The sequence below is a fragment of the Epinephelus fuscoguttatus genome, linkage group LG23 (assembly GCF_011397635.1).
Source record: "Epinephelus fuscoguttatus linkage group LG23, E.fuscoguttatus.final_Chr_v1".
Taxonomy (NCBI): Eukaryota; Metazoa; Chordata; class Actinopteri; order Perciformes; family Serranidae; genus Epinephelus; species Epinephelus fuscoguttatus.
In genome coordinates, this window is record NC_064774.1 from 7,967,604 (window position 1) to 7,995,481 (window position 27,878).

At 41.7% G+C, this 27,878-nt stretch overlaps 1 protein-coding gene and 1 long non-coding RNA gene across 2 annotated transcripts in view; one reads left to right on the forward strand and one right to left on the reverse strand.

Moving 5' to 3' along the window:
- Positions 1-24,577, reverse strand: part of LOC125883535 (uncharacterized) — a 108,419-nt gene extending 83,842 nt beyond the window's left edge. Inside the window, exons 1-2 of the long non-coding RNA XR_007448568.1 lie at positions 24,539-24,577; positions 1,939-2,048 (exon numbers count right to left, since the gene is read on the reverse strand). This is a non-coding gene — a long non-coding RNA (uncharacterized LOC125883535). The remainder of the gene's footprint in view (positions 1-1,938; positions 2,049-24,538) is intronic.
- LOC125883533 (NACHT, LRR and PYD domains-containing protein 12-like) overlaps positions 1-27,878 on the forward strand; it is a 184,303-nt gene that overhangs the window by 127,267 nt on the left and 29,158 nt on the right. The window contains 5 exon segments of the mRNA XM_049567874.1: positions 2,109-2,282; positions 4,688-4,861; positions 16,995-17,168; positions 21,349-21,522; positions 24,599-24,772. Coding sequence (XP_049423831.1) covers positions 2,109-2,282; positions 4,688-4,861; positions 16,995-17,168; positions 21,349-21,522; positions 24,599-24,772 — 870 coding nt within the window.

A 27,878-nucleotide genomic window follows, 5' to 3' on the forward strand; every position in this document is an offset into this window, starting at 1 on the left:
ACAATGGCAATGGCAAAATGGCATGGATATGACGCTGGTTCTCTGACACGAAGGACAAGACGAACTGGCACAGGACAAAGGGAGACACAGACAATATATACACACAGGGTAAGGGCACAGGTGGAAACAATCAGGGGCGAGGCAGACAATCAGACCAGCGGGAAAACACACAGGGGAAGGAGCAAGTTGCCTGAAACGAGGGGAGAGTTAACTTCCAAAATAAAACAGGAAATCACGAGACAACATAGACAGAAGACAAACTGATTAAATTAAATTAACAACATTTCTTGGTTATGACAATGATAGTATATGTATGTGACAATAATCATATGTGCATAATGACAGTAGAAGTATGACTAATGATAAAAGCAGCAGTAGGAGGCATCAGGCAGGACCACGGCAGCATCACACCCGCACACACACACCATCCAGGCACCGCTGCGATACGAGGTAACCTGCAAGACAGTGGAGCACAAAGGCTCCGGAGGAGAAGCCGAGTTAGTGACATGCAGTAGAGCAGAGTTAGTGAGATGCGTAACAGGACATGAGTATTAGCAAAAGGGAGAGAGTGAGAGAGAAGTAAGGAGAGAGAGAGATAGGTAGGGAGAGAGAGAGAGAGGGAAGGAGAGAAGGTGCTCGGTGATCAGCAGGCCCACAAAGTCGAGTCAGCCATTGGACGACCACCCCGTCAAACCAATACTCCTGATCTGCACCAGGACATCAGGGTTAAACGTTAGGGGAGACTCAACAGAAATGACAGACGGGATATCTAAGTGTTTTCTCACATCCTTCCACACCAATAATGTGTTGTAAATGATTATGTTGTGATCAAGGGAATTTATTTGGTCTATATTATTGATCAAAGGTAGGGATTTAAGTCTTCTGGGATAACATGCTAGAGACTCAAGACTAAGCCATAAAGCTTCTTGCCTATACGTAAGCCAGTCTGACATCATTTTGAGCTGAGCCGACCAATAGTATAATTGTAAGTTAGGGAGAGATAAACCTCCTAATTCCTTTGGTTCAGTAAGTTTTGAGAACTTAACCCTTTGGTGTTTGTTGTTCCAAACATAATGAGAAATATCAGAATTCAATGACTTAAAAGATGCCAGCGTCAGACAACATGGAAGATTTTGGAATAAGTAGTTTTATCAGGGAAGGATGTTCATTTTAATGACATTGATCCTTCAGAGGAACGATGTCAGTCAGGAGGTCCATGTCTTCAAATCCATCTTAATTTTTTGAGTTAATGAAAAGTAATTTGTTTCAAAGAAGTTATTCAAATCAAGAGTGATGAAAACACCCAGATATCTGAGACCCTCATGCGTTATTTGACATTGTTGTCATCCGTTAGTTGACAACAAGTACGCGTGTTACTATAAATAAGTGCAATAAAACCTTCAGCAGGAAAAAGCCAGTGCTTTATCAATACACGTGTTCAGCATGTAGAAAGCCATATTTCAATCTCCTCTGTCCCTCATTCACCGCTGCTGTGGTTTACAATCATGGTTTACACCAGCACATCACACTAGTGGAACCAATAGCAAATAGTTAAAGACAAACTAAAATGAAAGCTGTGTGTATGTAGTCTGTTTAACTTAGTTTGTCACTTATCTTAAAATGTACCTGAGACAGCCTACCTGTGGACTGAAAATGTCTGGCCCATCAACATTTTCTGGTTTAAAATCCGGCCCAGTTGAATTTGTAATTGAACAGCCCTGCTTTAAACACTTGATTTCAACTTAAATTTACCCTCATGATTCTTTAAATAAGTGATTTGTGTTTGGCTGCACAGCATGAGTTCGTGATGATGGAGCCACTGGTGGAGCTGGCAGAGTTTAAGAGGTGAAGTCACTACATCTTTATTGAAGTAGCAGCACGTTGTCAATGATATTTATGAGAGCTGTTTTTCATTTTTTGTATTTTCCAGTCTTTAACCTGCATCCTGTTGGGATCAGCACAATAACACAATGACAAAGTCACTCTACTCAGTTTAGGGCAAAGCTCATTGATCAGGACATAGTAATGTTGAGCTACACATTTAACACCTGAACACATCTGATTGTTTTATTAATGATTTTTATCTACATCATTTATTCTTCATTCAGACTGAGGAGCTGCAGTTTGTCAGAGATCAGCTGTGTTTCATTGGCCTCAGCTCTGAAGTCCAACCCCTCCCATCTGAGAGAGCTGGAGCTGAGTGACAACAAGCTGCAGGATTCAGGAGTGAAGCAGCTGTGTGATTTTCTGGAGAGTCCACACTGTAAACTGGAGACTCTGAGGTCAGACACCATTTTTTACTCCTATGCTGAGATTATTATGATGTGAAAGTTGTGTTGACACTAAACTGCAGACATCAGGCTGATATTTTACTGATCCACAATGAAGTCTATTTGTCTTGTTCAGTGGTTTAATCCATTGATTGTGGCAGAGCAATGTGGAGCTAAAACCTGAAAGACAAACTCTGCAGGATCTTCCTTCAAAACAGTGTATAGACTCATAGAGAAATAATCCCTTTCAATCTATCAATCAATCAATCAATCAATCAATTTTATTTATAAAGCCCAATATCCCAAATAACAATTTACCTCAGATGGCTTTACAGCACACGACATCCCTCTGTCCTTTGGACCCTCACAGCGGACGAGGAAAAACTCACCCATAAAATGGCAGAAACCTCAGGAAGAGCAACTGAGGAGGGATCCCTTTTCCACAACGGACAGACGTGCAATAGATGTCGTACAGAACAGATCAACATGATAAATGATCAGTAATCCGTATGACACAATGAGACATAAAGAGAGACAGAGAAAGAGAGAGATGCAGGACAGACAGTAATGATAATAGCTTACAACAACATTCATTTAAGTAATGATATTACAATAATAATTACAGCTGTTGTGGTACAATATGTTGTAGGTATATATTAATGTATGATAGTATATGTATGTGACAATAATCAACATGTGTATAATGACAGTAAAAGTATGACTAATAATAACAGCAGCAGCAGGAGGCATAAGGCAGGACCACGGCAGCAGTACAACCACACACATCACACCATCCAGGCACCGCTGCGATATGAGGTAACCTGCAAGAGAGTGGAGCACAAAGGCTCCGGAGGAGAAGCAGAGTTAGTGAGATGCGTAACAGGACATGAGCGTTAGCAAAGGAGAGAGAGAGACAGAGAGAGAGAGGGGAGGAGAGAAGCTGCTCAGCGATCACCAGGCCCACAAAATTGAGTCGGCCATTGGACGACCACCCTGTCAAACCAATACTCCTGATCTGCACCAGCACATCGGGGTTAAACATTAGGGGAGACTCAACAGAAATGACAGACGGGATATCTAAGTGTTTTCTCATATCCTTCCACACCAATAATGTGTTGTAAATGATTATGTTGTGATCAAGGGAATTTATTTGGTCTATATTATTGATCAAAGGTAGGGATTTAAGTCTTCTGGGATAACATGCTAGAGACTCAAGACTAAGCCATAAAGCTTCTTGCCTATATGTAAACCAGTCTGACATCATTTTGAGCTGAGCCAACCAATAGTATAATTGTAAGTTCGGGAAAGATAAACCTCCTAATTCCTTCGGTTTAGTAAGTTTGGAGAACTTAACCCTTTGGTGTTTGTTGTTCCAAACATAATGAGAAATATCAGAATTCAGTGACTTAAAAAAACGCCGGCGTCAGATAACATGGAAGATTTTGGAATAAGTAGTTTTATCAGGGAAGGATGTTCATTTTAGTGATATTGATCCTTCAGAGGAACGATGTCAGTAAGGAGGTCCATGTCTTCAAATCCATCTTAATTTTTTGAGTTAATGGAGAGTAATTTGTCTCACATAAGTTATTCAAATCAAGAGTGATGAAAACACCCAGATATCTGAGACCCTCATCCGTTATTTGACATTGTTGTCATCCGTTAGTTGACAACAAGTACGCTTGTTACTATAAATAAGTGCAATAAAACCTTGAGCAGTAAAAAGCCAGTGCTTTATCAATACATGTGTTCAGCATGTAGAAAGCCATATTTCAATCTGCCCTTTCCCTCATTCACCGCCGCTATGGTTTACAATCATGGTTTACACAAGCACATCACACTAGTGGGACCAATAGCAAATAGTTAAAGACAAACTAAAATGAAAGCTGTGTGTATGTAGTCTGTTTAACTTAGTTTGTCACTTATCTTAAAATGTACCTGAGACAGCCTACCTGAGGACTGAAAATGTCTGGCCCATCAACATTTTCTGGTTTAGAATCCAGCCCAGTTGAATTTGTAATTGAACAGCCCTGCTTTAAACACTTGATTTCAACTTAAATTTACCCTGATGATTCTTTAAATAAGTGATTTGTGTTTGGCTGCACAGCATGAGTTAGTGATGATGGAGCCACTGGTGGAGCTGGCAGAGTTTAAGAGGTGAAGTCACTACATCTTTATTGAAGTAGCAGCACGTTGTCAATGATATTTATGAGAGCTGTTTTTCACTTTTTGTATTTTCCAGTCTTTAACCTGCATCCTGTTGGGATCAGCACAATAACACAATGACAAAGTCACTCTACTCAGTTTAGGGCAAAGCTCATTGATCAGGACATAGTAATGTTGAGCTACACATTTAACACCTGAGCCTATCTGATTGTATTATTAATGACTTTTATCTACATCATTTATTCTTCATTCAGACTGAGGAGCTGCAGTTTGTCAGAGATCAGCTGTGTTTCACTGGCCTCAGCTCTGAAGTCCAACCCCTCCCATCTGAGAGAGCTGGACCTGAGGTACAACAAGCTGCAGGATTCAGGAGTGAAGCTGCTGTGTGATCTGAAGGAGAGTCCACACTGTAAACTGGAGACTCTGAGGTCAGTAGAGGGTTGGAGTGGGTCCATGCTGGTTTCAGCAGTATTATATTAAACACAGTTAGTATCAGAGCAAAGATCCAGTACTTGCTGTAAACCTCAGACCTTCTCAGTGGCTCAAAGAGGGGGATGGTGACAGTCTTCAGGAGAGGACAGAGAGACAGACAGAGAGAACAGTCAGCTAGTCATGTGTTGAGATCATGTGTTTAAGTTGATGTGAAGACGACTGTTGTTGTGTTCATGTCTACAGGAAGTGAAGCTGGATTACAGCTGACAGCATCACAACATGTATAGAGACAGCTGTCCTCCTTCATCAAACTGTCACGCCATCAAATCTGACCTTGATAACAGGGGACCTGTTATGCTTTCCTCTTTCTGTGTGTGTGTGTGTGTGTGTGTGTGTGTGTGTGTGTGTGTGTGTGTTATATAGCCTATAGTGTTACAATGAAGGATGTTGGTATTTGTTCTTCATTCAGTCATTTGTTCTAACAGACTCAGTAAATCCATCATTAAAGTGAATCCCTCTGTTTGTGCAGCCATGATGCGTTCAGGACTCTCAGCAGTTTATTTACACTGTGTACTTGAGTGAAATCTGCAGAGTAAACAGACTTGATGCCCAAAGTCTCTGCAGGTCTGTGAGCTTCCAGCTCAGTGTGTTCACTCCAACACGTTAACATGAGAGCTGGAAGGAAGCCGACTACGCTACACAGCTGCTCCACTCTGCTCTGAACAGGAAGTCCCTACTGGTCTTTATACTGGATGTGCTGCATCACTGACTGACAGCTGGTTTATAACTTCTCTTGTCTTCTTCTCTCATCAGATGGAGACCATGAGAGGATCAGCTGTGTCCTGATGATCCAGAGACGTTGAAGCAGCAGCATCAGTTTTTTTGTTTGTTTGTTTTTTTTTTTTCTTAATACTTGTCTGCATTGGTCTTCATAGCTTAGCGCCACTAAAGGGTGTAAGCTTCTTGTGAAGATTGATGCACTGTTAATCTTGCAGTCAAGTATTTTATACCCATAATGCGTGGTTGTGACCGTCACCCACCCTCCCTGGAGACTAGCCTAACAGCCTTTATTGGAAAAACTTCCTAATATGAGTCAGAAAGGGCCGTGATACACCAAAGTGTGTCAGGGGGAAAGTAAGGAAACAAGCAAGGGGGAGGGGGTAGGTGCTTAAGTCCTGAGTTATATAGTGACAGTGCATGCGGAGAAGAAGGAGGAAAAACAAACAAATAAACAAACAAACGAAAGAAAAAAAAAAACGGGGAGAAACAGGCAGTGTAGCTGATGTATTGTAGCCTTGAGGTGGTTGTGCTTCATGCAGATTATCAAAAATAAACATATACATGTCTACTATACTGTACTGAAAAACAAAAACAAAAGAGAAGTCTATACTGAACACTGAAAATGCTGAAAATACTGAAAATGTGAGAGTCTTGGTGGAGGGGGAAAGCCCGATTGCAGAGAAGAGTTGCCAGTGCGGTGTGGTAGGTCTGAGACGCAAGTGGGCCCCTTTGGAGTGATCCCATCGGTTCTTTGCGATGCGTCACGGAGCTGAAGTATTGAACATGCATGCATGTATTTGAACCCTCCCAATGTGTTTATGAAAACCATCACCAGGGTCCAGGGCCAGCCCTGCGGGGGAAGGGGGGCGGTATGGCACCCCAAGAACGCAGGAGCGCCCAGACCCCAAGACCAGGGAGCCGCAGAGGCTGCAGGACACCACGCAGGCCCAAGGACCCAGGGCGGCGAAGGCCGGCACCCCCAGAGAGCCAGAGACACACCCCAGACAGGCGGGGCAGGAGGGCCCGCCCACCCACCGCCCGACGCGGACCGCCCCCACCACCCCCAACCAAGCAGCAGCATCAGTTTGTCTGTCTGTGTGTGTGTGTGTGTGTGTGTGTGTGTGTGTGTGTGTGTGAGTGTGTGTGTGTGTGTGTGTGTGTCAGTGTGAGTCTGTGTGTGTCTGTGTGAGAATGTGTGTGTTTGTGTATATACTGTATAATAGTGAGGTGATTCAAATAAATACACATTTCCTAGTCCTGAAGAAGTCAGGGAATACCCCAAACACATGTTCCAGGCCTGGAAAAGTCATGGTGTTAGTAAAAATCATTGAAAGTTTTGGAAAAGACATGGAATTTTTGTTTGTATGTAATAAAATTGTGACATTAATCTTCCACCTGATGTAATGTAATGACAGATTTATTTCATCATTAATAATAACAGTAATTGTTAGGATCTTTTTAAATTTTAGCCCTCCGAAAAGGCTCGACAGGCAGCACACAAAGTTATAACTCGTGTTTTTCTTTTTGTCTTCTTTCTTTCGATAACAAAATGACCACAGGTCATAAACCTGAAACAATAAGAAACAGATGCAAAATGCTACATGTAATGTCAAATGTAAAACTGTGATTACTGAACAGCTGTTTCCACTTTTTACAATAAATAGAACATAAGTCTTTAAGCTTCAGCATCAGCTATCATTCTAAACAAGACTGTTGCCATACATATAACATGAATCTACCTACATATTATTTACATAAGTAACAATGTCAAACACAACACAGAAGACCCAAAGCAACCACATTGACTACATCTCCCAGAAAGCCCAGCGTGAAGAAGTCTCTAGACGGCAGTGCGGACATGTCGAGACACAGCCCGTGTTTACCTCCTGCACGTGCCGCCTACAAGTTACAAAAGCCACGAAACAACACAATGCTCTGCAACAGACCACAGAGTCAAAGTCGCCATTCACCACGCCATCGTCCACATTAGCTCAGCGAGTGTTCAACCACCGGCATGTCTCGGCCAACATCGACCACCGAGAATGCTCCGAGTTAGCCGAGTGCTAGCCGAGAGAGATGTGCTACACACATGTTAGAAGCTGAACGCTTATAACGCTTATAAACCACAAATTATAAGTTACCTAAAGCATGTCGGGATAGCGTGGTGAACGTCAACACACAACCATTTATTTATAATTCAACCATCATTAGCAGGCTGTTTGCAGCTAGCAGTTGTTACTCTACTTACCAACGGGCTGTGTGCTCCTGCCGAAGGACACACTCACAATTAACCCCTTAAAGGGTCTCAGGCGTACAGCACAACAAAATGAATGTTTTAACCAAACAATTTAAAGGGCAGGTATCTCTGTTAAAGGAAGAGAGTGGCTGCAGCAGCTCAATCAATTATGTACATTTCTTATCAGTAAACATAAACTTAGTCCCAATAATTTCACCAAGTGATCAAAAGTCTTGACAATAATAAAACATTCCCACCACAGTCACAGTCTTGACTCCTCCCACTTTCAAACCCCGCCTGTAAACACACCTTTTCAAGCTGCCATATTGGCTCTAATTTAATGGAGACACACATATGGTGACCTGCACTGATGATGACTTCATGATGAAGAGTTTATAGCTCATTTTCATAATTACCATTTTTGTCTGGTCATTTTCTTAACTTCTATTGTATAGTACAGAATTGTTTAATTTGATGATCTATGGACACATTGCTGCTTCTTGTTGTTGTTAACTGTGTATCTCTGGTTGGTGGAGTGTAAGGTCAGCCCTCATGTTCGTAGTATTCCCACAGTATTTTATTCTCATATGACTCTGCTCGTAAATCACATGTGTCATATCCAAGTCCTCCTTTCCTTCTGTGTTAAAAAATCCAAAATAAGTCCAGACTTTTGATTTAAACACAGACGCCACGCTCCTTATTTCTGTTCCTGCCAAATGCTGCTGACTGAGACCTCTGCTGACCTCACTGGGAAAAAACCAACAGCACCATCTAGTGGAGTGAAAAAGCAACTGACTTTATTATTCTTGCACCAAAAGTTGTATGAAGCTTCTGTGCAGGTAGATTTGGTTCATTAGAGACCGCTGTGTTTCACTATATATCTTTAAACGTTACAGTTACAGCTGAAAATGACGACAGAAATCAACAAGTCTGCTGATGTCACAACAACAATCATTCCCGAGTACATTACTGGAAATAGTTTACAACTGCAGAGATCTGTTTGTACGATGTCATGGTGATTCGGCCTGTATGGGTACATTTTCTGTTCCAGATCTGAGAACACTACAACAGAATAAAGATCATTTGGGTCTAAAACAAAGGAAACAAATGAAATCAGGCTCCCAGTCATTAGCCGTTTGTCAATACTCAAGTTCAGCAGTTCGGACTTGTGGACTTGGCAAGTCCAAGCAAGAGTCCAGACTTCCCAAGAACGGGAGGACGGGAGTACAGTCATTTCTGCTTTTGGAACAGCAGCGAACTTGATGATGTCACCACCTCCGCTCGCCTTGGCTGTTGTACTGTGTTGTATACGTGCATTTAGAATAAAACAATATAAACACAGCCCTGCGTCTTTTCATTGTCATTGTAAGAAATTAATATGTAAATGTTTTTAAGGTTTCAACATATTTAACTGACACACAAAAACATATAAATAGCCAAAATATTTTCATAAAGTGTCTCATAAAACCTTTTCCCTGCAGCTGACCTCTGATTATAATCAAAAGCCAGCTGCAGGGGGAAAAGTTTGTGGAGAGTTGGTGGTTGTTGTGATCATGAGCATTGGTGAGTTGGAAATCAAAAATCAATAACTGACATGGATCGGAGAAGGTGTCTTGATGCAGTTATTGCAGCAGGAGGCAGATCCCAGAAAGACAGCAGAGAATGAGAATGAGGATGAGACGTGCTGCGCTTGCATGTCTCTATTGTTTGGTGTGTTTGTCCAGTTGTGGACAAAGTACCCAGGAAAAGTAGTGATATCACAACAAAGAACAAAAACTCGGTCACAAGTCAAAGTGCTGCAAATCTGACTTGAGTAAAAGTATCTGGGTATTGTCAGCAAAATGTAGGCCTGCTTCAAATGAAAAGTTCAAAGTACTCATGATGCAGAGTGACCCAATTTCAAGTGTTGTAATCATCATAACCATGAATATGTATTGAGTATTAATTGATCCTTTTACACGTAGGCTACATGTAAGCAGCATTTAAATGTTGTCATGGTAGAACTAATTTTAACACCTGTCACTGGTGCACTAGTCTGATCTATAACAACACACAGCAACTTGTAAATATGAAACTTACAACATATAAAACAAACTATCTGAACAGTAACTATAGCTATCAAATAAATGTAGCTTTAGTAGAATGTACAGTGTTTCCCTCTAAGTAAATGGAAATACCCAGAGTACATCAAATTTGTACTTAAGTACAGTAGCTACTTGAGTAAATATACTTTGTTACTGTCCATCACTGCATTTGTCTCATCATTATGCTTTCTGTCTACATTTTTATGGAGACTTGGTTCACCTAGAAAAAACAAAAGCAGTTTAACCACTATAGAGATATCAGCGACGAATTTAAAAGGACGACCCGAGAGAGGCTGCTCTCTGTGGGGCAGCCTGAGCGCTCATACACATGTTTATTATCTATGAGCGCTGACACTGCTGTCTTCTAGCGGACCTCAGATTCAAGTGGGCTCTATATTAAAACATCAACCACGGGTTTGAAGTTTAAACTACGCATGAAAACCCTACGTTCCGTGACAAAACAACAGTCACATATCGGTAATTATGACTTACAGTTGTGTGCCTTTCCCTCACTCGCCATTTCTGATGATTGTTGCGAAATGCATGCTGGGATACCTGCTGTCTGAAGTCCACACAAGTCTGCTCCGATGCATCCCCGGTAAAAGGGGCGTGGCGAGAACACATCCGGGCATTTGGACTGAACTTGGCTCAATGTGAGCTTTGAATTGGAACAGTCCTTGGGCTGTGACTGATGATGTGTCACAAGTCCACAAGAACACAAGTCCGTACAAGAACGCATATTGAGAAACGGCTCAAGTCTTGTTTGCTCCACCCTAGTGTTCCCCAGCACACCCTTGTTGTCAGCCAATCCCCATTTCCCTCCTTCTGCCTGTGTCCACCTACTCCAGCTGTGTCTCGCTCTTGTGATTAGTTTTCTGTGTATATGTACCTGTGTGTTTCACTTTGTTCCTCGTCAGTTCGTCTGTGTTCATCCCCGTGTTCATGGTGTCGTTCCCTGCTCCGTTTCCTGCCTCTGGTCTCTTGTGTTCTGTTTTGGATTTCTTTCCTTTCCTTTTTCTTTCCCTGTGTTCATCATGTTATCCCGGTTGGTTTTCACTTTAGTTTTTGGTTCCTCTTTCTTTTGGACTTTTAATCACCCTTTTGTTTCTAGTTTCCTGTTTAAGCCTTCAACCTGCCTGCTGCTCCGCATTTGGGTCCTTCCTGAGCTGATTTATGACAACCAGGGGCTTGAGACAGAGCCATGATCTGTTTGGAGACCAAGAACAAGTTAAACAAACCCGCACGTTTAGATATAAAACATCAGTCAGAATCACATGAGGTGTGCTTTTAATCTGGATTTTTCAGTCAAAGCTGAAACAACAAAGATGTGATGGATTATAGTGTGACTCCAATAGAGCTGACACCAAAGTCTGGCTCATCGAACGCTGTCACTGACATCATGACCGTTGCTTCTTTTGTATTTTCCTTGCTTGGTGCATGTCTACAAACTGTATGATAGGCCTGCCACTGTGAGGTGAACAGAGAATGTTCCTTGATAAACCAGCTGGACCACAAATCTTTATTTTGAAAGACAAGCTGCGAGCCACAACCGCTCCCTGGGCGTGTGTGTGTGTCTCGAGGTGCCAAAAGGAGGAAAACCCGAAAGTCTAAAGTCAGCATGTTCAGACTCCATTTTTAGGTCAACAGAGCAGTCAGAGGAATACAGGTCGTCCGAGATACGGTGAGTGTTAATACTATAAAAATAATGATTACTGTCATTATTGATTAATCAGCTGATTTTTATTCTGATTCATTGTTTAGTCTGTTATAGTGGAGAGTGGGGTCGGACAGTGCCGCCTATTTAGCAAGGTAGAAAGAAACTGTGTCATCCACCATGAGCTGAGGTGTTTAAATTTAGACCGTTTTTTTTTCTTCTGTTTTTTCAATGTACATTTTTTCAGCCGGTGTCCCACCTGTCCTGGGCAGTCAGAATTTTTGGAAAAAGCACTCCTTGCTTTCTTGTTTGGGTTGGGCTCTAAAAGACCTGATTGTTAGCAGACGCCTGTATCTGTTCAGAGATCAAATTATTTTCATCACTATTATTTTTATTTTGTGGTTATTTAGTGTCAGTACAAAAGTGTCCCAACTGACCCCGCTCTCCCCTACTGTATGTCACAGAAATACCCAGCCAATATGTAATCATGTCCTATAAATAAGAAGTTACTGACTTCATCACACTGTGTATGTGTGTTACAGTTCTCTCAGATTTGGGAAGATGGCTGATTTGGAGGCAGACGGGGACAGACCAGAGTCTCCAGTGTCCAGCTGTCAGCTGTCTTTGAAGAGTGACCACAGTAAAGAGCTTCCTCTACTCTTCAGTAATGAACCTGGACCCTCAGACACAAAGTAAGAGACTGTTGAAAAACATGAGGGAGCTTTTTGCCTTTTTGAAAGTCGTCTCACAGTGGAGCACAACATTACTCAAGAGGTTTTCATGAAGCTCCACCATGAGATATTTGAAGTGCCTGTGACTGAGTGTGTGAATAAAGCAAATAATTTTCAGCACAGTTTGCAGGACAAGATCTAAATAATGTGTTCATCTCCACAGAGAGAAGAAGAGGAGTCATGTTTCTGTGGAGGAGCAGCCGTCCTGCTGTAGTTTGTGTCAGGACGTCCTGAAGGATCCAGTCTCTACCAGCTGTGGACACTGGTTCTGCAGACAGTGCATCAGCTCATACTGGGACCAGTCTGCTTCATCAGGAGACTCCTCCTGTCCCCAGTGTGGAGACAGATCCAGAACAAGAGCTGGACTGCAGACAGCCAGTCAGACCAGCACTGTACAAAGTAAGACTGTACATCTGTCTGCTGATGTCATCATGTCTGAAAACAGGATTCTTCTTGGTTTATTTGTGTTGTAAAGTGTAGACATGAAAGATTTTATAAAACTAATGTATAAAACCTTCATTTTTTCATGTTACTTGTTTTAATGTCGATCAACAATATAATCTTAAGATTTTAGATTTTTCTTTAGTCTCTCATGTTTCTTCTCTTTCAGCAGACAGTGGTCTGCAGGAGGTTTTAGATGAACATAAGATCAGTGTGAGGAGGAGATGTGAACGTGTGACTGAAGGAAGTGATGGAACAGGAAGTGGAACCCTCCTCAACAGGATCTACACTGAGCTCTACATCACAGAGGGACAGAGTGAAGAGGTTAATACCCAACATGAGGTGAAGCAGCTTGAGAGAGCTTCTAAGATGAAGACCCTCCATGAAACTCCAATCAAGTGTCAGCACATCTTTAAAGCCTTACCTGAGCAACAGAAACACATCAGAGTGGTTCTGACCAACGGCGTCGCTGGCGTTGGAAAAACCTTCACAGTGCAGAAGTTCACTCTGGACTGGGCCGAGGGTTTGGAAAACCAAGATGTCAGTGTGGTGATTCTGCTTTCGTTCAGGGAGCTGAACTTGATCAGAGATGAGAAGTTCAGTCTTCTCACTCTGCTCCGTGTTTTCCATCCAACATTACAGAAGGTCACAGCAGAGGAGCTCGCTGTCTGTAAAGTTCTGTTCATCTTTGACGGCCTGGATGAAAGCAGACTGTCTCTGGATTTCCACAACAATGAGGTTGTGACTGATGTCACACAGAAGTCATCAGTCAACATGCTGCTGACAAACCTCATTGAGGGGAAGCTGCTTCCCTCGGCTCTCATCTGGATAACTTCCCGACCTGCAGCAGCCAATCAGATCCCTCCTGCATGTGTTGACAGGGTAACAGAAGTACGAGGCTTCACTGATGCCCAGAAGGAGGAGTACTTCAGGAGGAGAGTCAGTGATGAAGAGCGGTCCAGCAGAATCATCTCACACATGAAGACATCCAGGAGCCTCCACATCATGTGTCTAATCCCAGTCTTCTGCTGGATCACTGCTACAGTTCTGGATCACATGTTGACTACAGAGCAGAGAGGAGAGCTGCCCAAGACCCTGACATGTACTCACACTTCCTGCGGGTTCAGACAACCAGGCCGAAGCACAACTATGCTGAGGGACATGAGACCAGTCCACAGGAGCTGACGGAGGCTGACAGGGACGTTCTTCTGAAGCTGGGGAGGCTGGCGTTTGAACATCTGGAGAAAGGAAACATCATGTTCTACCAAGAAGACCTGGAGCGCTGTGGTCTTGATGTCACAGAGGCCTCGGTGTACTCAGGAGTTTGTACAGAGATCTTCAAAAGAGAGTCTGTGATCTTCCAGAAAACAGTCTACTGCTTCGTTCATCTGAGCGTTCAGGAGTTTCTGGCTGCAGTCTACCTGTTCCACTGTTTCACCAACAGGAACACAAAGGTACTGGAGGACTTCCTGGGGAGAGACCAGGATAATTACAGATCCCTGGATGTCTTCTTACAGAGAGCCATGAAGAAATCCCTCCAAAGTGGTCAAAAAAATGGTCACCTGGATCTGTTTGTCCGCTTCCTTCATGGCCTCTCTCTGGAGTCCAACCAGAGACTGTTAGGAGGCCTTTTGGGTCGGACAAACAACAGTCCAGAAATCATCCAGAGAGCCATCAACAACCTGAAGGAGATGAACATGTACAATGTTTCTCCTGACAGAAGCATCAACATCTTCCACTGTCTGCTGGAGATGAACGACCTCTCAGTACATCAGGAGATCCAAGAGTTCCTGAAGTCAGAGAACAGATCAGAGAAGGAACTCTCAGAGATCCACTGCTCAGCTCTGGCCTACATGCTGCAGATGTCAGAGGAGGTTCTGGATGAGTTGGACGTGGAGAAATACAACACAACAAACGCCGGACGACGGAGACTGATTCCAGCTGTGAGGAACTGCAGAAAGGCTCGGTAAGTCCAGATGTGATTAACATCATGAATCATTGTAAATTAGTAGTTTAATTCTTCAAATATACACACTGTGAAATTCTTATTATTCATAAAATGTTCAAATGATGTGTCTGTTGTATTTTGTCACAGATATTCTTGAGCTGTTTCAAATGCTGTGAGTGCAAAACATGTAGATGTTTCAGTTGGTTGTGTTTATAGCTGTTGAGTTCATCAACACAGTCCTTCTATTTATTTATGATCATTTAATATTTTACAGTTTTTCACCTTTGTGTGATGGAGGTGAACCTGATAAAACAAATGATGGACTTCAGAGGTTGTTGTTGAGGTTTAATCACAGCAGCATTTCATCACAGTATGGCAGTATTTGATGGTTCTGAGTGAAAGCAGTAAAGTTATTACTCCATAAGAAGGTTGTGGAAGGTGTTTTATAGAATCAGACGTGCAGATAATACCTGAGTTTATTCACCACTATGCTTAAAAATTTAAAATAAGATCTTTATCATTTGCCAAAGGAGATTTCTGAAGTCCTAAAAACTCTTTTCATGCCTCAGCACTGGCGACAGTTGTGGACAGACATGGATGTAAACTGTAAGTGTAACTTGACTGGTGAAGCATACGACCACGAGGCAGTAATTCTGGTCATGAATCAGCTTTTAATTAGTTTGAATTCTTTGTGTTCTTTTTTTATTCTTAACTATTTTCAGTCCATCAAAACAGGATATTTCAAACTGTTTTATCATCAAATCCATAAAGTAAATATAAAGTGTCTCTTTGACAATAACAGATTTTGTAATATATGTGTCATGTCAGATTTACCTGGTGTAGACTCTCAGAGACTCACTGTGAAGTCGTGGCCTCAGCTCTGAAGTCCAGCCCCTCCCATCTGAGAGAGCTGGACCTGAGTGGAAACAGAGACCTGCGGGATTCAGGAGTGAAGCAGCTGTGTGCTGGACTGGAGAGTCCAAACTGTAGACTGGAGACTCTGAGGTCAGTTCACTTGCTTATGTAGGTGTTTGTTTGTTTTTGGATATATATAATATAAATCCTTGACTGAGGTTATAAAGCTTTCAGTGTTTTCAGAAATGTTGTGTCTTTCCAAATGGCTGAACAGTTGGTTATGAAAGGCAGAGAAATGATGATTTAGAACATTTAGACACCATCAAGTTTGAGATTTATCCAAAGAGAATTTAAGATTCCTGAGGTTCTGAGGTTTCTTTGTTTTCATGTTAACACATAATCATTTGAAGTCACAGACCTTTAGACTGCAACAATAAGCAAATAAATAGTCTGGACTGGAAACATCTTGGACTTTAAGGACAGGTTGATATTCTTTCACACTCACACGCCCATTAGGACTGCACCATTAATGATCTGGATTCATATGTCTATGTGATCTCATTTCTAAATGACAAGCATTCACTGGCTCCTGTTTCCCTATGCATCCATGTGTTGAGTGATGTGCTGTGGAACAATCCCAATTGCTATCAAGTGTTTCCTCTATCAGTGGGATCCCCCACCCCCCTGAAAGAAAGCAAATATTTTATTGATGTTATTTACCTTGTTTATGTGGACTGCTTTGATTTGAGCTCAGTGTGAGAGTCTTTACTGTGTTTTCCTGTCGCTGGGCTGCGTTTCTCTCCCTCCTCCTCGACCCACACAGGTGACGTTACTTGAGTTAACAGCCTCTGATTACATCACTGTAAGTGGAATAAAATCTTCCAAAGGTGTCATTTCTTATTGTAATCCACCTAAAAGCAAAGACAGACACATGTGGACTCCAAACTAGTGGAGCTGAAGCTGACAGGCTCCGCCCCCTCCAACAAGCGTGTGTTGAGGCTCAACTGGTGTGTGTGCAGCAGCCCAGAGTTTTCAAAGTGTCTGTGTGTTCACAAGTTTTGTATCTTTGAACTGAATCTCTGTGGTTTGAAGTTTAGTTTCTCTCCTGCGTTGCTGTTTGTACTTTCAGATATCTGCCTTATTTTCTGATCTGTTGTTAATCTGTGTTGATATGAATAGGTGAATGAATGTTGTGGTGACATTTGGATGATGTCTGTAGAAGACTGATATCATGATGATCAGCACAATAACACAATAACACAATGACAAAGTCACTCTACTCAGTTTAGGGCAAAGCTCATTGATCAGGACATAGTAATGTTGAGCTCCACATTTAACACCTGAACACATCTGATTGTTTTATTAATAATTTTTATCTACATCATTTATTCTTCATTCAGACTGAGGAGCTGCAGTTTGTCAGAGATCAGCTGTGTTTCATTGGCCTCAGCTCTGAAGTCCAACCCCTCCCATCTGAGAGAGCTGGAGCTGAGTGACAACAAGCTGCAGGATTCAGGAGTGAAGCAGCTGTGTGATTTTCTGGAGAGTCCACACTGTAAACTGGAGACTCTGAGGTCAGACACCATTTTTTACTCCTGTGTTGAGATTATTATGATGTGAAAGTTGTGTTGACACTAAACTGCAGACATCAGGCTGATATTACACTGATCCACAATGAAGTCTATTTCTCTTGTTCAGTGGTTTAATCCATTGACTGTGGCAGAGCAATGTGGAGCTAAAACCTGAAAGATAAACTCTGCAGGATCTTCCTTCAAAACAGTGTATAGACTCATACAGAAATAATCCGTCTCAATCAATCAATCAATCAATCAATTTTATTTATGAAGCCCAATACCACAAATAATAATTTGCCTCAGACACACATCCCTCTGTCCTTTGGACCCTTACAACGGATAAGAAAAAACTCCCCAAAAAATGGTAGAAACCTCAGGAAGAGCAACTGAGGAGGGATCCCTCTTCCAGGACGGACAGACATGCAATAGATGTCGTACAGAACAGATCAACATGATAAATGAACAGTAATCCGTATGACACAATGAGACATAAAGAGAGACAGAGGCAGAGACAGAGAGAGATGCAGGACAGACAGTAATGATAATCGCTTACAACAACATTCATTTAAGTCATAATATTATAATAATTACAGCTATTGGGGCGTCGGTGGCTTGGTGGTGGAGCAGGCGCCCCATGTACAAGGCTGTTGCTGTAGCAGCCCGGGTTCGAATCCGGCCTGTGGCCCTTTGGTGCGTGTCGCTCCCTCTCTCTCTTTCCCCCCTTCACGCTTGTCTGTCCTGTTAAATAAAGGCTAAAAATGCCCAAAAAAATCTTTAAAAAATAATAATAATTATAATAATAATTGCAGCTATAGTGGTACAATATGTTGTAGGTATATATTAATATATAATAGTATATGTATGTGACAATAATCATATGTGTATAATGAAAGTAGAAGTATGACTAATGATAACAGCAGCAGCAGGAGGCATCAGATAGGACCAGAGAGAGAGAGAGAGAGAGAGAGAGAGAGAGAGAGAAGGTGCTCGGTGATCATCAGGCCCACAAAATTGAGTCGGCCACTGGACGACCACCCTGTCAAACCAATGCTCCTGATCTGCACCAGGACATCAGGGTTAAACGTTAGGGGAGATTCAACAGAAATGACAGACGGGATATCTAAGTGTTTTCTCACATCCTTCCACACCAATAATGTGTTGTAAATGGTTATGTTGTGATCAAAGGAATTTATTTGGTCTATATTATTGATAAAAGGTAGGGATTTAAGTCTTCTGGGATAACATGCTAGAGACTCAAGACTAAGCCATAAAGCTTCTTGCCTATACGTAAAGCAGTCTGACATCATTTTGAGCTGAGCCGACCAATAGTATAATTGTAAGTTAGGGAGAGATAAACCTCCTAATTCCTTCAGTTTTGTAAGTTTGGAGAACTTAAAAGGATAGTGCACCCAAAAATGAAAATTCAGCCATTATCTACTCACCCATATGCTGAGGGAGGCTCAGGTGAAGTTTTAGAGTCCTCACATGCCTTGCGGAGATGGGGCTAGCAACAAAACTCCATCATTGGCTGAGCCCAGCTGAAATCAGCCGAGTCCGTACGATTCATTCAAAGCAAGATGGCGGCGGAAAGCGGTAAAAAGAAATTATAACTGTGAGTATTTTCCTTTCAAATATGAGTTTAAAAATTATGATAAGCATTGTAATAGCTTTGTTAGATGTCATTTTATGGATTTTAGACCTCTATGTAGCGTAAACACGAACACATTTTTTCGCTAACGATCGAAAGTCAGTAATGTTAGCCGTCGCGGTGCACACAAGCCATAACGTTAGCTGTCGTTCAGTTAATGTTACAAAATATCATTTTTCTCAGCTGCAGACGGCATGATTCGTATTGTTTGTCTGTAACCTTCTTCTTCTATGACTACTGATGACTACTGGCTATCTTGAGACTTATTTCTAAGTCTCAAGATAGCCCTAACACTTGGTTTTTAAGGGCTAGTGAGATTGAGGGTTGAGCTTGAAAATTAAGATTGAGGGTTAAAATGGGAATTGGGATTGGGCCTTAGAGTCCTCACATGTCTTGTGGAGATGGGGCTAGCAAAAGAAATCCACCTAATGGAGGCTGATGGCGCCCCAGATTCAAACGTCCAAAAAACACATAATTGAAACCACAACATATCTCCACATTGCTCGTGCATAGTGATCCAAGTGTCCTGAAGCCCCAACATAAAAAGTTGTTTGGAAAAACGTCATTTAAACTCTGTTTTTAGCCTCATTGTAGCCTGTAGCTCTAACTGCTTCTGTGTACACCGAGTTCGCGTGTGCGCACGAGACCAACAAAAGCACGTGAACACACATGAAGGTGGTGTCCATGTCTTATGGTCTTGCGCAAGCGCACACACATGAGCGCGGTCTACAGAGAGGCAGTCAGAGCTACAGGTTACAATGAGGCTAAAAACAGAGTTCAAATGATGGTTTTCCAAACAACTTTTCATGTCGGGGCTTCAGGACACTTGGATCACTATGCACGAGCAGTATGGAGATATTTTGTGGTTTCAATTATGTGTTTTTGGACGTTTGAATCTGGGGCGCCATCAGCCTCCATTAGGTGGATTTTTTTTTGCTAGCCCCATCTCCGCAAGACATGTGAGGACTCTAAGGCCCAATCCCAATTCCCATCTTAACCCTCAATCTTAATTTTCAAGCTCAACCCTCAATCTCACTAGCCCTTAAAAACCAAGTGTTAGGGCTATCTTGAGACTTAGAAATGGGACACCCCTTAAAGGCAGATACATCTTCTGACTGTGGGGGGCAGCAATACGCCAAAGCTCCGTCCAGTCTGTCAATTCAAAAGAAGAAGAAGAAGAAGGTGCGCAAGGGATTGAGGGATAGCACTCACCGCCAAGTGTGGTGCTGGAAAATCTCAAAAGTAAGAGACATAGAGCCCTTAATCTTCACCCTTAACTCAACACACTGAGAATCGGGACAGCACTAGCACTTCGCGGGAGCGCGGATTTTTGAGATTTAGGGTTAAGACTGAGGGTTAAGATAGGAATTGGAATTGGGATTGGGCCTAAAACTTCACCAGAGCCTCCCTCGGCATATGGGTGAGTAGATAATGGCTGAATTTTCATTTTTGGGTGCACTGTCCCTTTAACCCTTTGGTGTTTGTTGTTCCAAACATAATGAGAATATATATATGAGAATATCAGAATTCAGTGACTTGAAAAACACTGGCGTCAGATAACATGGAAGATTTTGGAATCAGTAGTTTAATCAGGGAAGGATGTTCATTTTCATGACATTGATCCTTCAGAGGAACGATGAGGAACTAAAATGAAAGCTGTCTGTATGTAGTCTGTTTGACTTAGTTTGTCACTTATCTTAAAATGTACCTGAGACAGCCTACCTGTGGACAGTGAGTGTCCTCAGTAGAGGTGGGACAGAGAGCAGGATGAATGACTGATACTGATGTCTGTTCTTCATGCTTATATAACATAACTCAGTGTTGTGATGTCAGGAGTAATATTTATTTTATTGACATGTCAGGTTTGTTTCCAGTGAGATATTATTGAGTTTATATAGTGACTTTGTTGTTGTAAACATGACTGTTGCTGCCATAGACTGTATAAAATTATATCCTGTGTATTTTCATAAACACTTGACCTTAAAGGTAAATGTCAGGAAGTGTGTGTGTGTGTGTGTGTGTGTGTGTGTGTGTGTGTGTGTGTGTGTGTGTGTGTGTGTGTGAGACTCTGTGTGAGTCTGTGTGTCTGTGTGTGTGTTATTAGTTACTGTTAATGTCACTTGTTATGCTTCTGTGCATTGACAGCTCTTCTTTATTCTGTTACTGCATTTTGTGATGCTCCTCTGTCAGATATATATACTGATATACTATTTTTTTTTTTATTTCAAATGTGACACTAAAAATGTTGCTTCTTTTACTTAAGTAATTTGTACCTGTTTAGAAATGTGTCATCACCAATAGCTAAAACAAAAAAGTTTCCAATAGGTTGCCTGCTGCTGAAAATGTCTCTGCCCATCAACATTTTCTGGTTTAAAATCCGGCCCAGTTGAATTTGTATTTGAACAGCCCTGCTTTAAACACTTGATTTCAACTTCAATTTACCCTCATGATTCTTTAAATAAGTGATTTGTGTTTGGCTGGACAACATGAGTATTATTAATGATTTTTATCTACATCTTATTCTTCATTCAGAGTGGAGAAATGCAGTTTGTCAGAGATCAGCTGTGTTTCATTGGCCTCAGCTCTGAAGTCCAGCCCCTCCCATCTGAGAGAGTTGGAGCTGAGCTTCAACAAGCTGCAGGATTCAGGAGTGAAGCAGCTGTGTGATTTTCTGGAGAGTCCACACTGTAAACTGGAGACTCTGAGGTCAGACACCATTTTTTACTGCTGTGCTGAGATTATTATGATGTGAAAGTTGTGTTGACACTAAACTGCAGACATCAGGCTGATGTTATACTGATCCACAATGAAGTCTATTTGTCTTGTTCAGTGGTTTAATCCATTGACTGTGGCAGAGCAATGTGGAGCTAAAACCTTAAAGATAAACTCTGCAGGATCTTCCTTCAAAACAGTGTATAGACTCATACAGAAATAATCCCTCTCAATCATCACTTGTGAGCCACTCTCAGTGTGTGGTATTATTCCGCAGAGACTTTGCCCTCTGTCTGTGTTTTCTTACTTTCTTCTTTTTTCTGTGTTTGGGAAGTTTCTGGGCGTGTACCCCACAGCGCTCAGGTGAGGTCAGGGCTTTATAAAAAGGTGGCGACCAGGTTCCAGACTGTAAGCAGCAGGAATCAAAGAGATACTACAGTGGAAAATGCCAATATAGTGAGAAGAAATGCCAAACAAGAATGAATCTGGGGTTGGCTTTTACTTTCACTTTCACTGGCAAGTGTGTTTACAAACTGTAACCAACAATCCTGTATAACATAACTTTAATTTATGTAGGAAACATGACTTGAAAATTCACTCCAAACCTTTAAACCAGGCCTACTCACTTGGCAGCCTGCAGGATATATCTGGCCCAGAAGCAACCCTAGGAGTGGCCCAGGTAGGGACTGATACTGAGACCCAGTATTAAACAGCCTGGGGCAAAATTCATCAATACTGTTGGATCAATATGCTTCTTCATTATCAGCTCTTTCATATTTTCCTTTTTTTCATTTCTTTTCATAGATTTTTCAAATCAAGCACACACCTTAATGAACAAACAAAACCAACCAACATAAACAACACCGAGACATAAACACAGACAAGACAGAAAAGTATAGAGAATATCCATGCAAAAAAACACCCCAAAAGAACAAATGCTGCAGGTTATTACAACTAAGAATGAACAAGCTAAAAAGTTTTGAAGAAAGAGATTGTACAGAAATGTGACACTGACATTAACAGATGGAGCAATCAGTTACTACCCTCTGGGAATAAGCAGGTCATAGTTTCTAGAGGAAAAATTTTATTGGTTCCCAAATTGCCAGAAATTGTCTGAATTATCAGAATCAGAATCAGCTTTATTGGCCAAGTACATGTGTACATACAGGTAATTTGACTCCGGCAGACTTGCTCTCAAAGTACCAGAATTGACCAAAGTCCACAATTCTAGGCAAGATTATTCAGTTTCTCCAGAGGAGAATCTGCGATAACCACATGCCAACCGTGGGGACCTGTGGAGCAGACTGTCACAGCCAGATGCACTTTTTAGCTGAGTTTAAAAGAATTGTTAACAGAGATTTAACATCCTTATCAAAGAAATTGTCTGAAATGTGGTGCAACAAGTAGAATGAAGGAGAATGAAGGAGTCACTGAAAACCGTTTGACTATAACCTCCTGAACTACAGAATGAACCCTTTCCAAAAAATTTAGAGACACTGACTCGACCAGACCACATGAAAAAATATACCTTTGTGTGTTTTACCTTTAAAACAAAGGTTTGAGCTTTTGGGGAACATTCCCTGGAAGCGGACAGGTGTATAATAAATCCCATGAAAAAAATTTAAATTTTGTTCATGTATAGAAAAAGAAATACATTTCAGAAAGATCCTCTTGCAGATTTTAGTCCAATCAGTAGAGCTTAATGTTACTCCCAGGTCACACTCACACAACGGCTTCAGGGAATCATACACAGATGAGTCAGAGTGAAACAACAGAGTATAAAACTTTTAAATTATACCCTTGGCAGACCTGGCTTAAACCAATATATCTTCTTACTCAGACAGTTTGAAACGAATCATATTCTTCCTTGAAAGAGATTCTGTAGAATGACGAATTTGGAGATACTTGATAACGTCTCTGTGGAGAATATTAAAATCTGTTCTAATTTGCTCGATTTTATACAACTTCAGAGAATCCTAGATCAGCAGGCCCACAGAATTGAGTCAGCCATTGGACGACCACCCCGTCAAACCAATACTCCTGATCTGCACCAGGACATCAGGGTTAAACGTTAGGGGAGATTCAACAGAAATGACAGACGGGATATCTAAGTGTTTTCTCACATCCTTCCACACCAATAATGTGTTGTAAATGATTATGTTGTGATCAAAGGAATTTATTTGGTCTATATTATTGATAAAAGGTAGGGATTTAAGTCCTCTGGGATGGGGGCGGCAGTAGCTCAGTCCATAGAGACTTGGGTTGGGAACCGGAGGGTCGCCTGTTCAAGGATTTACAGTCCCCGTCCGGACCAAAAATATGGAGCATGGACTGGTAGCTGGAGAGGTGCCAGTTCACCTCCTGGGCACTGCCGAGGTGCCCCTGAGCAAGGCACCAAACCCCCCAACCGCTCAGAGCGCCTGTCATGGGCAGCCCACTCTGACATCTCTCCACTTAGTGCATGTATAGGTCCAGTTTGTGCATGTGTGTGTTCGGACTTGTGTGTAATTGACAACAGAGTGAAAAATTGAATTTCCCCTCGGGGATTAATAAAGTATATAAAATTTAAAAAAAATTAAAATTAAATTAATTAACATGCTAGAGACTCAAGACTAAGCCATAAAGCTTCTTGCCTATACGTAAACCAGTCTGACATCATTTTGAGCTGAGCCGACCAATAGTATAATTGTAAGTTAGGGAGAGCTTAAATTTACCCTGATGATTCTTTAAATAAGTGATCTGTGTTTGGCTGCACAACATGAGTTAGTGATGATGGAGCCACTGGTGGAGCTGGCAGAGTTTAAGAGGTGAAGTCACTACATCTTTATTGAAGTAGCAGCAAGTTGTCAATGATATTTATGAGAGCTGTTTTTCACTTTTTGTATTTTCCAGTCTTTAACCTGCATCCTGTTGGCATCACCACAAAAACACAATGACAAAGTGACTCTACTCAGTTTAGGGCAAAGCTCATTGATCAGGACATAGTAATGTTGAGCTACACATTTAACACCTGAACACATCTGATTGTATTATTAATGATTTTTATCTACATCATTTATTCTTCATTCAGACTGATGGAGTGCAGTTTGTCAGTGATCAGCTGTGTTTCAGTGGCCTCAGCTCTGAAGTCCAACCCCTCCCATCTGAGAGAGCTGGAGCTGAGCTACAACAAGCTGCAGGATTCAGATGTGAAGTTGCTGTGTGATCTGAAGGAGAGTCCACACTGTAAACTGGAGACTCTGAGGTCAGTAGAGGTTTGAAGTGGGTCCATGCTGGTTTCAGCAGTATTTTATTAAACACAGTTAGTATCAGAGCAAAGATCCAGTACTTCCTGTAAATCTCAGACCTTCTCAGTGGCTCAAAGAGGGGAATGGTGACAGTCTTCAGGAGAGGACAGAGAGACAGACAGAGAGAACAGTCAGCCAATCAGATCAGAGAGAAGCTTGTTGAGATCATGTGTTTAAGTTGATGTGAAGACGACTATTGTTGTGTTCATGTCTACAGGAAGTGAAGCTGGATTACAGCTGACAGCATCACAACATGTATAGAGACAGCTGTCCTCCTTCATCAAACTGTCACACCATCAAATCTGACCTTGATAACATGGGACCTGTTATGCTTTCCTGTTTCTGTGTGTGTGTGTGTATGTGTGTGTGTGTGTGTGATATAGCCTATAGTGTTACAATGAAGGATGTTGGTATTTGTTCTTCATTCAGTCATTTGTTCTAACAGACTCAGTAAATCCATCATTACAGTGAATCCCTCTGTTTGTGCAGCCATGATGCGTTCAGGACTCTCAGCAGTTTATTTACACTGTGTACTTGAGTGAAATCTGCAGAGTAAACAGACTTGATGCCCAAAGTCTCTGCAGGTCTGTGAGCTTCCAGCTCAGTGTGTTCACTCCAACACAACGTTAACATGAGAGCTGGAAGGAAGCCGACTATGCTACACAGCCGCTCCACTCTGCTCTGAACAGGAAGTCCCTACTGGTCTTTATACTGGATGTGCTGCATCACTGACTGACAGCTGGTTTATAACTTCTCTTGTCTTCTTCTCTCATCAGATGGAGGCTATGAGAGGATCAGCTGTGTCCTGAGGATCCAGAGATGTTGAAGCAGCAGCATCAGTTTGTGTGTCTTTGTCTGTGTGTGTGTGTGTGTGTGTGTGTGTGTGTGTGTATGTGTGTGTGTAGACTTTGTTATTGTGTGTTTTAAACACTGCTGTTGTAGTTACTTTCAGTCACCAGTAGATGGAGATAATTTTATGCCCCTTAAACATTAACTGACGTTTCAGTCCAAAAGGAAGAGCTTCATATTGTTTGGTTTCATTCCATAAACACAGTTTCCAAGCCTGGAATATCTTTGGAATTCCTCAAACACTATTTCCAGACCTGGAATACCTTTGGAATTCCACAAACACAATTTCCAGGCCTGGAATACCTTTGGAATTCCACAAACACTTTTTCCCGCCCTGGAAAGGTCATGGAATTCCACACACACAATTTCCAGGCCCGCAATAGCTTTTGAATTCCACAAACACATTTTCCAGTCCTGGAAAGGTCATGAACTTCCACAAATACATTTTTCCAGGCCTGGGAAAGTCATAAATATCCACAAACACATTTTCCAGGCCCAAAACTCAGGGAATTCCACAAACACATTTTACAGGCCTGGAAAAGTCATGGTGTTAGTAAAAATCATTAAAAGTTTTGGAAAAGACATGGAATTTTTGTTTGTGTGAAATAAAATTGTTCCGTTAATCTTCCACCTGATGTAATGTAATGACAGATTTATTTTATCATTAATAATAACAATAATAAAACATTCCCACTACAGTCACAATCTTGACTCCTCCCACTTTCAAACCCCGTCTGTAAACACACCTTTTCAAGCTGCCATATTGGCTCTAATTTAATGGAGACACACATATGGTGACCTGCACTGATGATGACTTCATGATGAAGAGTTTATACCTCATTTTCATAATTACCATTTTTGTCTGGTCATTTTATGAACTTCTATTGTATATTACAGAATTGTTTGATTTGATGATCTATGGACACATTGCTGCTTGTTGTTGTTTTTAACTGTGTCTTGTAAGGTGTCCTTGAGCGCTCTGAAAGGCCTCTATAAACAGAATGCATTAAAACTACCATCCAACTCCCTCACAGTTGATGGGAGTTACATCGAGCTAAGTGTGTCCAGTGTTGGTTGATTATTCGGCGGAGCAGGTTTAGTGTTAGCTTGGCCGTCAGCGGCTAACACTATCTCTGGATAGTGGAGTGTGAGGTAAGCCCTCATGTTCGTAGTATTCCCACAGTATTTTATTCTCGTGTGACTCTGCTCGTAAATTACGTGTGTCATATCCAAGTCCTCCTTTCCTTCTATGTTAAAAAATCCAAAATAAGTCCAGAAGTTTGATTTAAACACAGACGCCACGCTCCTTATTTCTGATGAACTTCCTGCCAAATGCTGCTGACTGAGACCTCTGCTGACCTCACTAGGAAAAACCAACAGCACCATCTAGTGGAGCGAAAAAGCAACTGACTTTATTATTCTTGCACCAAAAGTTGTATTAAAATGTGCATCTGCAGAAATGAATGATGCATATAATAAAAGATGGATACTATGCTGTATCAGTTTTTCCCCACCCCTAATATAAAGTCTGGAGCTGCTCCACAGACCATGAATTTGGAAGGATGTTATAGATGAGAGTGAGAGCACCCAGAGGAATGTTCTGAGCACAGACCCAATCACAGTGTTTATTTACAGTAACTTCCAGGTAGAAAATGATGATGTCACAACAACAATCACTCCCGAGTAAATCACTGGAAATAGTTTACAACTGCACAGATCTGTTTGCACGGTGTCGCGGTGATTCGGCCTGTATGGGTACATTTTCTGTTCCAGATCTGAGAACACTACAACAGAATAAAGATCATTTGGGTCTAAAACAAAGGAAACAAATCAAATCAGGCTCCCTGTCATTGTCTATGGAGCAGCTCCAGACTTTATACTTGATGCCATCACAAGTTTGAGACATACTCCTCTGGTTTCAGGCTTTGAGAGAGAGTAGCTCATGTTCACAAACACTGATTGAACTTTCCAAGGCCGTGGAAATGACATATTGGAATTCTTAATTTAGTCGGTGTTCCCCTTTAAGCTTAGGTTGGGGTTAAAACGCAGCGCTCTGAGTCCTGATAGGGGTTGGAAGAGTCCCATGAACATGACAATGATATGAAGTATTGGATTAGATCTGAGGGTACTGAGCCACTGCACATGTGGGGCAATGGGAACTTTATATATTAACAGTGCTCCGTCCCCCAGGGTCTCTGGAGAAATAACCTGGTG